The sequence below is a fragment of the Rhincodon typus genome, chromosome 15 (genome assembly GCF_021869965.1).
Source record: "Rhincodon typus isolate 14 chromosome 15, sRhiTyp1.1, whole genome shotgun sequence".
NCBI lineage: Eukaryota > Metazoa > Chordata > Chondrichthyes > Orectolobiformes > Rhincodontidae > Rhincodon > Rhincodon typus.
Genome location: NC_063346.1, coordinates 55,517,230 through 55,528,165, shown reverse-complemented (window position 1 = coordinate 55,528,165; position 10,936 = coordinate 55,517,230). Strand labels below are relative to the sequence as shown.

At 46.6% G+C, this 10,936-nt stretch overlaps 1 protein-coding gene across 1 annotated transcript in view; it reads left to right on the top strand.

The window, feature by feature from the left end:
• The window catches only part of elmo3 (engulfment and cell motility 3), a 98,935-nt gene extending 87,999 nt beyond the window's left edge, over positions 1-10,936 (top strand). The window contains exons 18-22 of the mRNA XM_048605576.1: positions 531-802; positions 1,607-1,711; positions 4,153-4,235; positions 8,262-8,342; positions 10,305-10,936. Coding sequence (XP_048461533.1) covers positions 531-802; positions 1,607-1,711; positions 4,153-4,235; positions 8,262-8,342; positions 10,305-10,517 — 754 coding nt within the window. The 3' untranslated portion in view covers positions 10,518-10,936. The remainder of the gene's footprint in view (positions 1-530; positions 803-1,606; positions 1,712-4,152; positions 4,236-8,261; positions 8,343-10,304) is intronic.

Sequence of the window (10,936 nt, the reverse complement as noted above, 5' to 3'; positions counted from 1 at the left end):
GTGAGTGAGTATGTGTGTGTGTGTGTGAGTGAGTATGTGTGTGTGTGCCGTAATCGTCCTGATTAAACCCAAGCGGTTTTTGATTGTCCCCACCCTGTTGAGCTTTGAGGTGGATCTTGGTTTGGTGTTGAAAGTCAGATGTCAGGCCTCCCCTATAGAAGGTTTTGATAAAACTTGCTGAGCCGTTTGCACAGAGGAAATATATTGTCCTGTCAATGCAGAGCCAGCAGCAGCATTTGTCACCGTTCATTGCTTCCCCTGACAGCATTTCATTCCCATGAAGTGACAGATTGGAGACCAGAGCCTAATGTATGGGCATTAACCCTCGAGGGAGTGTGGGGGAGGGTCGGGGTCAGGCACAGATCAATAACGATTAAACAGTTGAAAGTGGGCACTGTTTGATTTCCAATCTGGTGCTAATATGATGGGATTTAATTGGAACTGGCAGCCCTGATGTAAACAGGCTGTAAATCACCTCCTTTGAATCACCTTGCCCACAACGGCTGCCACCGCATGCCAACCCCTGTCAGTGTGAGGGACTTTGATCCATCGCTACCAGTTAATCGAGGTATAGAGAGCTGGGACGATTCCAAGTTGTCTTTGGATCCGGAGGACGCGTTGCTGGATCTAGCCAGAGGGCACAGCTACACACCAGGTGGTGGCAGGATTGACCTGAGAGAGAATTTCAGAGCTCAACTGGGTTCTACTTACCAGAAGAAGGGTGAATGGGCCGAGTCCCTCTCAAAACCAGAGGTGACCACTAGAGGTCGTGAATCGTACAGAGCCGCAAAAAGCCCAGCAAGTCTGCACCAACCCTCTGAAAAGCCCACCACACTCCCCCCACCTTATCCCCATAACCCTGCATTTCACACGGCTAATCCATCTAGCCTACATATCCCCGGACAATTTAGCACGGCCAATCCACCTAGCCAGCGCATCTTTGGACTGTGGGGGGAAACCGGAGCACCCGGAGGAAACCCACACAGACACGGGGAGAATATGCAAACTCCACAGAGACAGTCGCCCGAGGGTGGAATTGAACCCGGGTCCCTGGCACCGTGAGGCAACAGTGCTAACCACTGTGCCACCGTGCTGCCCCAAAATCTTTCATTAAGGAAGGGATTATGGACAGGGTTCATAGTCTAGATATAGAGAAGCATTTGCGTTCCCGGGAGGTGAAAATTGCAGGCCATCCGTAGTCACTGAGAACTCCAAGAGGGAATTCAGGAGGAATTCTCCAGCCAGAGGGACCAGTGAGAATGTGGAACCCACATGTTTGAGTTGAATATCGTCAAAATATTCCCAGCACTACTAAGTAAGTACATGAGCGATAAGGGAATTGAAGGATGTGCTGAGAGAGTGAATGTTGTAGTAGGAGTCTTGTTTGATACAGAAACATTCATGGACCAGATGGGCCAAATGGCCTGTTTCTTTGCTATTCAGTGGAATGCTGACTGGGTGTACAGTGCGGAGTTGAGTGGAGGCCAGTGTGAACTCAGGGTGGGGAGCCTTATTGTCCCCACAATGGCCCAAGATAGTGGTGGAGGCGGGGGGAGTGGAATGGAGGTGCCAAGGGTTAACCTTTTCCTTGTGTTCAATCCGACAGATAAGCTGTGGTACTGCCGCCTGTCACCCAATCACAAGGTGCTTCATTACGGGGATGTGGAGGAAAGGGACGAGAATCCAGCCATCGAGCTTCTGCAGGAGAAGAGTACGTACTGCTGCCGGAATGTTCCGCAAACACGGTCAATCCTTTGCCATCTGTCAAATTGTGTTGTTCAAGAAAAGTTGCTTTTATTAAGTGAGATGCGTGGTGACAATGTGGGACTGGCTACAACATGTACACGAGGCAGGGGGAAGACCAGAAGCGTACATTGATGACTTGAGATAAGGTCAGGCTGGGAAGAGGCCAGTTGAGCAGTAAACGTGGTATTGTTTAGTGAAGAAAAGAGCAGTCACTGTTTCCAGAGCCATTCTCTGGGTGACCTGTTTCGAGGCACTTTGACTGCATCTTTTATCCACTAGGTCATTCCAATCAGTCGAACAAACGCCACGAGATAGCCACACGGAGGTCTGGGCCAAGCATTTGCATGGTATTTTAGCATCCGCCTTGAACATTTCAGAGCACTAAACGCAAAATGAATTGGGTTGAAGTCTCAGTGGCAGTGGGACTGGATGGTAATGCCACCAACTCCGTTTGAGATTCTCCCACCGCAAGTGAGTCTTCTCTGAGCCTAAGAATGGTTCAGACCCCTGACTGCGATTCAGAAATGGGCTGAATTGTGAATCAGGGTGGGGTGAGAGCAATGTTTGTCCCTCATTTTGTAAAGATACACAGGGAAAATTCTACTTATTGGGAATGGGAGGATGAGCCAGTAATCATTCACATCCAGATACTCTGGATCTGGAGGAAGCCATTCAGCCCCTTGAGCCTGTACTGACACCAATCAATCAGATTGTGCTTCATCAGATCCAGATCACATGCCTGCCTACCTTAATTCCAAGTCCCTTCAATACTCTTAATCTCATGAAGTACTGTCCTAAAGCTTCAAACTGATTCCCAGTTTCGACAGTTTTTTTTTAGGGAGACAGTTCCAGGTTTCCATTAACTTTTCTGTGAAGAAATGGTTTCTCAAATAGCCCCAGACCAGACCACATCTAATCTAAAGGTTCTGTCCTCCCTTTCTGGTTTCTCCCACCAAAGAAAATAGTTTCTCCCTCTTCTCCCCATCAAATACTTGAAGCACTTCAATCACAACATCCTTAATCATCTTTACTCAAGGGGAACACAAGCCTAATCTATGCAACCTGTTCGCTGAATGTAGTCTTTTTTTAACCCCAGAATCATTGTGATGAATCTGTGTAGCACCCTCAAGAGTGAGTCTACTCCTTTTGACATATGGTGCCCGCAACTAAATACAAAACTCCAGAGAGCATTATAAAGCTGTGACATAACCTCCAGACCTTTGTATTCCAGAAACCAATTCCTTTCTTTGTGCACCTGTCTGTTAGACTGGAGTGGAAGCTGTGACTTCAAAATCTCTCTGACTTACACAATTCATCACTTCTCACTACACAGAATGTACCCTGATCTACCTTACCAAAATGGATGATGAGATAATTTCCTACAATCATCTGCACAGTTTTGCCCACTCACTTAAACCACCTCATGCAACCTTCTGCTCTCATTGCATTACACTACTGCCTTTAGGCTTGGCTCTTCATTCCTTCGTCTAAATTATTGATAAAGTGAAACGTTATAACCTCTAGGTGACAACACAGATCACATATTGCCAACTGGAGCCTACCTATTGCCTCCTCTTTGAGCTAAGCAAATTCTTTTCATCATGTTACAGAAATCATAGGGGGTGACATTACCGGTGATGTCGTGGTGATGTGACATCACTGGCAATGTCGTGGTGAGGTGACATCACTGGCGACGCTGTGGTGAGGTGACATCACTGTCGACATTGTGGTGAGGTGACATCACTGTCGACATTGTGGTGAGGTGACATCACTGGCGACATTGTGGTGAGGTGACATCACTGGCGACATCGTGGTGAGGTGACATCACTGGCGACATCGTGGCCAGGTGACATCACTAATGACACCACAGGGAGGTGACATCACTGGTGAAGTCAGAGGTGCACAGGGATGACATGGTGAAGTAAAATGACAGCAACATATCTCCTATTTTTGTCCAAGTTGCATTCCATTCCATGATGTTCCAAGCGTGAACAAATCGTTTTTTTTACTTAGCAGGTTGTAAATTTGACCTACGATGCTCTGCCTTAGCGGGTGATCATGCCGGGTCAGTATTAATATTCCACAGGGAACTGGAGAAATGCCAGAGAGAAAAACAAAGATGACAGGGCTATGGGAAAAGAGCAGGGGACTGGGATTAATTAAGACAGCTCCATTAAAGAACTGGCTCAAGGACAATGGGCTAAAAGCTCTTCTCCTGTGGCATTTCACTCTGAGTCTGTGATTGGTTTTGAGGTCAGGCAGCTGGAGGTTGGAGGCCCGTATCTCAAACACGTGATGAACAGGCCAAAGAGCCTGTTAGATATTGGGGGCGGCAGAGACTGAATGGGTAAATGTCGAGCTGTAACACCAACCAAATCCAACACTTACTGAGTGCCTCCCTTTCAGTTCCTGTGGCCGATATTAAGGCCTTGGTGACCGGGAAGGACTGTCCCCACATGAAGGAGAAGAGCACCCTGAAACAGAACCGAGTAAGTACCGAGACCTGTGGTAATGGAGGTGAGGGCTTCGGACACCACAAAAACCTGACACAATATGACCCATCTCCCACAAGCGGAATTACCACAGACAGCCACTCCAATTAAAAACACTTAAATCTGGTGAGCTACATCAGAATACTGATGGTGCCTCCAACTGGCTTCCATCTCAGTCCTGTCAGAAATCAGGCCGGAGTGGGGTAATAAGGGAAAAATCAACCCAAGAGTCCCCTGGGGCCTGCTGTCTATCTAAGGAGGTAACATAACGATCGGATTCATTCATTGAATCAAGAGATGTTTTTGTGCGTTCCCTCAGATTACATTCACCAAGCTGCCACACAAGTTGCAGTTTTCTGAAGTCAGCTGACCATCTTCCTTCAGGTACAGCCACAACAAAATTTGCATTTATGTAACATCTAACATCCCAAGGTAAAGGGGTCTTGTGAGACAATGTCCCTTGCTGTGGGCCAGAAGATCCAGGTGCAAGGTTCACCTGCCACACAGGTCTGTCCAAACAGGTTGATTATTATAAAAATATCCTCAATACTTCACAGAAACAATATCAAACAGCATTTGACAATGAGCCTCGTTAGGGAATGTTACAATTGGTGACCAAGATTGGTGAAAGACGTAGGTTGCATGGAACAATTTAAATACTCAAGACTTGGAGAGTTTTAGAGAGGAAATTGCAGAGTCATAGTCATCAAGATGTACTGCACGGAAACAGACCCTTCGCTCCAACTCGTCCATGCCAACCAGATATCCTAAATTAATTGCCAGCTAAACCCTTCCTATTCATATAGCCATCCAAATCCTTTTAAATGTTGTAAATGTACCAGCCTGCACCACCTAATCTTGTAGCTAATTTCATATGCTGCGTGAAAATGTTCCCCATAAGTCCCTTTTAGATCATTCCCCTCTCACCTTAAACCTATGCCGTCTAGTTTTGGACTCCCCTATCCTGAAAAAAAAGACCTTGGCTATTCACCCTATCCATGCCCCTCATGATTTTATAAACTTCTATAAGGTCACCCTCCATATCCAATGCTCCAGGGAAAATAGCCCCAGTCTATTCAGCCTCCCCCTATAGCTCAAACCCTCCAACCCCGGCAAAATCCTTGTCAATCTTCTCTGAGCCCTTTCAAGTTTAACAACATCTTGTAGCAGGGAGACCAGAATTGAATGCAGTATTCCAAAAGTGTGCTAACCAATGTCCTGTACAGCCGCAACATGACATTGGGCCAAGATGGCTAGAGGCACAGCCTCCAATGGGGGGGGGGGCAAAGGAAATTGGGGATGTGTTAGAAGCCGGAGCTAGAGGAGGGCAGAGATCTGCCACCGGACAAATCCCCACTCTACCATTACCATCAAGCCAGGGGATCAACCCTGGTTCAGTGGAGAGTGCAGGAGGGCATGCCAGGAGCAGCACCAGGCACACCTGAAGATGAGGTATCAACCTGGTGAAACAAGAAAACTGGACGCTAGTTGGAGTCATACCTGGCACATAGTAGGACGATTGTGGTTGTTGGAGGTCAGTCATCTCAGCTCCAGGACACACCACCCCCCGCAACATTCAACCTAAACTGTGGATCCGGTACGTGGACGGCACATTTGTCATTATTAAACGCAACAAATTAGAAGAGACCCACCACCTCATCAACAGCGTATTCACAAGGATTAAATTCACAAGGGAAGAAGAAACCAACAATCAACTTCCGTTTCGGGATGTCAAAGTGGAACGATTGACAAACGGGGAGTTCCAAACCTCAGTATACTGAAAAGCAACCCATACTGATCAAATCCTCAACTTCTGCAGCAACCACCCCAACGTCCACAAACAAAGCTGCATTAGGACACTATTTAAACAGGCCAGGACACACCGCAACACTCCAGAATTACGCCGGGAAGAAGAAGAACACTTACACAAGATCCTCACCTTAAACAGATATCCCCGCAACTTCACCGACAGATGCCTACATAACAGACAACAACAGGAGGACACAGTATGCCCTAACACACTGACCACACTTCCCTACATCAGGAACATATCGGAACTGACAACAAGATTCCCAAGACCACTAGGAATCATGGTGGCCCACAAGCCCACAGCCTCTCTATGATAAACACTGACAAGGATTAAAGACCCCATTCCCACAACATGCAGGACCAACGTGGTTTACAAAATACCATGCAACAACTGCCACAAACATTACATCAGCAGCCAGAAGGGAAACTAGCTATCAGAATACGTGAACATCAGCTAGCAGCAAAACGGCACGACAAATTCTCCTTAATATCTGTACACTCAGACAATGAAGGTCATCAGTTTAATTGGGACAAGGTAACCATAGCAGCCCAAGCCAAACATAGACACACACAGGAATTCCTAGAGGCATGGTTCTCCACCCATACTTCAATCAACAAACATATAGAATTGGACCCCATATACAAGCCCATACAGATCAAAACCGGAAATGTCAGTACTCACCATAACGGAACGGACAGTATAAATTCCAAGCAGAGTAGAACAACATCGCTTCCCCAGAGACCTCACTGATGATGTCACCGAGCATGGTGACGAAACGTCTGAACGAGAACAAGCCAGCTCGGCGAGCATGTCAACAACCTCAGGACATCTCTGCAGCAGTTCCTCAGGGGAATATCCTTGGCCCAACCATCTTCAGCTGCTTCATCAATGACTTCCCCTCCATCCTAGGGTCAGAACTAAAATGATCACCGATGATTGGCAGTCCATGTTGAAATGCAACAAGGTCTGGACAATGATATAACAAGGTGTAGAGCTGGATGAACACAGCAGGCCAAGCAGCATCAGAGGAGCAGGAAAGCTGACGTTTCAGGCCTAGACCCTTCTTCAGAAATGGGTCTGGACAATGTCCTTATTGCAGGTCCTGAGCTGACAATGATGGTGAGAAAGGGAGAGGCCCACCTTCCAGTCTGGGCATACCTGCCAGCATCGACTCTACCTGCTCTCCCCAGCAGGTCACAGGTATAGCACACGAGCAGCTTCTCAATCAGGCAGGGGCAATAAACCCCGTCCCGGATAGCGGCACCGTAACCCTGGCATAATAAAAAAGAACTGAGGGGAGCTGTTGTTTACCTGAAACATTTGTTTTCACTATAGACTTTCCCTGTTTTTGTTTTGGCTTTTATTATTTAATTTGCTATCACCTCAGATACGTGCTCCTCTGTCAGTATGTTTACATCGGTCTCTAGCATCTTGTCCACCAAGTTGTTTCCCACCTGCTTTGGGACTCGGCACATCAGGAGTCTGTTTCGTTTTAGTCCGATGGTTCGCTTTATGAACTACTGATGATAACATCCCTTCCACAACCCTGTTAGTCGCATCACACTTTAATATAGTTCACAAATACCGCCATCAATCTCCATCGCCTTGCCTGCAACATGAAGTGAGGAAAATCCCAATGGAGGAAAGCTTTGAGAACCACACGTCGAAATGAACTTACCACAGGCCAGGTCTCTTATTTCTCACATACTGTATGTTCAAACATTATATTCGGAAGAATCCTCTCCAGTTCATTAATCCTGTCTCGTGGATTAACCACTCGCTCATTGAAATATTGGATCTTTCATATTACTTTTGAAATTACCTCTTTAGGTTTATGTCATGTCCTCCTGCTCAACATTGTCTCCCTTTAGAACCGTAAAACCAGCAATTGTATGATTTCTGACCCTCCTCTTTGCCAGTGAGAAGGTACAAACCGATCTCCTGTGGTCCCCTCTTCTTGCTGTGTTCCTTCAATTGCTGCTGCATTCTCTTTTGGGCTCTGGAAACCAAGGCTGCTCATTGTAATCTCCATCCCTCGGTTCAACCCAAGTCTCTCCACTGAGGATAGTCATCTCCCCATGCCGATGCTGACAGACTGTTGTGGAATCCTGTCATCTTCTGTTTTGACTTTTCCTCTCTCTTTTTTTTCTCCCCCTCTTCCTCTTTCCCCCTTTTTGATTTTGAAATTAACCTGAACTCACTTCTGTCCCTAGGAGGTGCTGGACCTGGCATTCTCCGTCCTGTACGATGCAGAGGACTACTCGCTGAACTTCATAGCACCAACCAAATATGATGTGAGTGGCCACAGAAGTCAAAGGTCAAATGCAACAGTGAAAGGGGGCCAAATTGCTCTGAGAGGGACCACCATCTATGACTCTACACTCAGTGTTACCAGATTATCGCCAGTTCATAAAACAAAAGACTCAAACATGTACTGCAGGAAAGGTCTGGGAACGTGAGGTACAATCAATGAGAAAAGTAACAACAGACAGCAGGAGGGCATAAACTGATGAGTGGACACATGGGTTGTAATTATTTGGAAATCAAAACGCAGTGGTTGCAGAGTCTTTGAGGCCAAGGTAGATAGATTGTTGATGACCAAAGGGATGTCGGGGGATATGCAGGAATGTAGAATTGAGGTTTAAGTCAGATCAACCATGATCTTATTGAAGGATGCAACAGGCCAAGCAGCCTACTCTTGTTCCTTTGCGTACAGCAAATGAAATTTAACACTGCAATATGTGGGAGTGGTGCTTTTTTGGGCTGAAGACTGGGAAAAGGCAATAAATAACTTCACTGTTCCAGCACCCCCTTTAAATTTGTGCCACACTGACTTGTGAGTTCACAAACTCAAATCTCCAAAAGTGGCAGGATAAAGCTGCGTTTGCTAGCTTTGCACTTGGAGACACAGCAAGAAATTTCTGCTAGACCTTCATAAAGCTGTGGCTGGGCCCCAGATAGAGTACTCTGCATGACACAGTAGGAAGGATGGCAAGGCCTTTAAGACAGTGCAGAGAAGATCTACTAGTCCCATACAGAGCGTGAGAGATTTCAATGGAGTGGACAAGCTGGTATTGTTCTCTCTGGAGCAGCAAAGATTAAGTGTAGATTTAATAAAGATGTTCCAAATGATCTGGAGTTTCCAAACAGTATGCCTTTTAAAATAAAAGGAAATAATGCACCTCTTAATTCATCTCAAATGAAGCCCTTTTGAAGCGTAGTAACTGCTGTGGTATAGAAAATGCTGTAATGTAACGAGAAGCTGTTTCCACTGGAGCGTTGATAACTGGACAGCTCTGATTTCAGATGATCAGCAGAAGAGTGAGGAAATGTGGAGGGTGAGGAGGAAGTGCTAGGGGAGAACTGGCAGGATAAAGAGAACATTTTTATTTTCCACACTGTTGTGATCTGTAGTGTGCTGCCTGGAATAGGGGAAGCAGGATCGGACATAACTTTCAAAAATCAATTGGGGTATATAGTGGTGGGCCTTTGGGGAAGGGTAAGGGAGTTGGACAGATTGAATAGGGACATCACTGGTATGTGAGGCCAAATGGTTTGCTGGGCTGTACAATTCTGTGAACCTACCATCAGCTGTGTTAATGGGGAGACAACGGCCTAGCAGTATGATCGCTGGACTGTTAATCCAGAGACCCAGCTAATGTTCTGGGGACCGGGGTTTGAATCCTGTTGTGGTAGATGATGGAATTTGAAGTCAATAGAAAATAAAGACTGGAATTAAGTGTATAATGATGACCATGAATCTGTTGACGATTGTTGGGAAAAACGCATCTGGTTCAGTAATGAAATAGTAAGAACTGCAGATGCTGGAGTCAGAGATAACACAGTGTGGAGCTGGGGGAACAAAGCAGGCCAGGCAGCATCAGAGGAGCAGGAAAGTTGGCGTTTCTGAAGAAGGGTCCCGATCCAAAACGTCAACTTTCCTGCTCCTCTGATGCTGTCTGGCCTGCTGTGTTCCTCCAGCTCCACACTGTATTATCCCTGGTTCATTAATGTCCTTTAGGGAAGGAAACTGTCTTATCTGGTCTCGCCTGCACCTGACTCCAGACCCACGGCAACTTGGTTGACTCTTAACCGAGCAAGACGGCAATAATTGCTGGTCTAGCCAGCAATGCCCTCATCCCATGAATGAATTGTTTCAGGAAACAAACACAGGCTAAGCCCTATTTTGAACTAAAATGACCTGAACTTGCCTTTTGTTTTTGAAGTGACAGTGCTTTACCCTTGTCTCTCCTCAGTTCTGTCTCTGGACTGATGGCCTGAATGTCCTGCTGGGTAAGGAGCTCTACAGTGAGCAGACCAAGAGTGAACTGGAGATCCTGCTCTCCATGGAGGTCAAACTGCGGCTCCTGGATCTGGAGAACATCCCCATCCCAGAGGCTGCCCCGCCAATCCCTAATGCTCCGAGTAACTACAACTTTTGCTATGACTACAGCCACACAGAGCACTGACTGTATCAGGCTGGAATCATGTCAAGATGCGTCAGGGTCTGGGGTGGTCTTGGGGTCGTTGCAGATTTTATACAGCACGTGTAAAAATTAGGTTTTGTACACAGCCAGTGACTCGAGTATTTTCATGTGCAATATTCTAGAAGAGACAAAAGGTACTTATGAGAGAGGAGGGTGTGGTGCACACTTTAGCTGGTAGCAAAGATGGCTGCCCTGACACACTGGGCAATTAGCTCACAGGAACCGGCCCATCTCCGAAAGAAGGGGAAGCAGGAATTCTGGGAATCTGATGGGTGAGAAAATGGTGGCAGCATTCAGCAGGAGGCATCTGTGAAGAGGGGCATTACGGTGGCTCAGTGGTTAGCACTGCAGCCTCACAGCGGCAGGGACCCGGATTCAATTCCAGCCTCGGTTGATTGTCT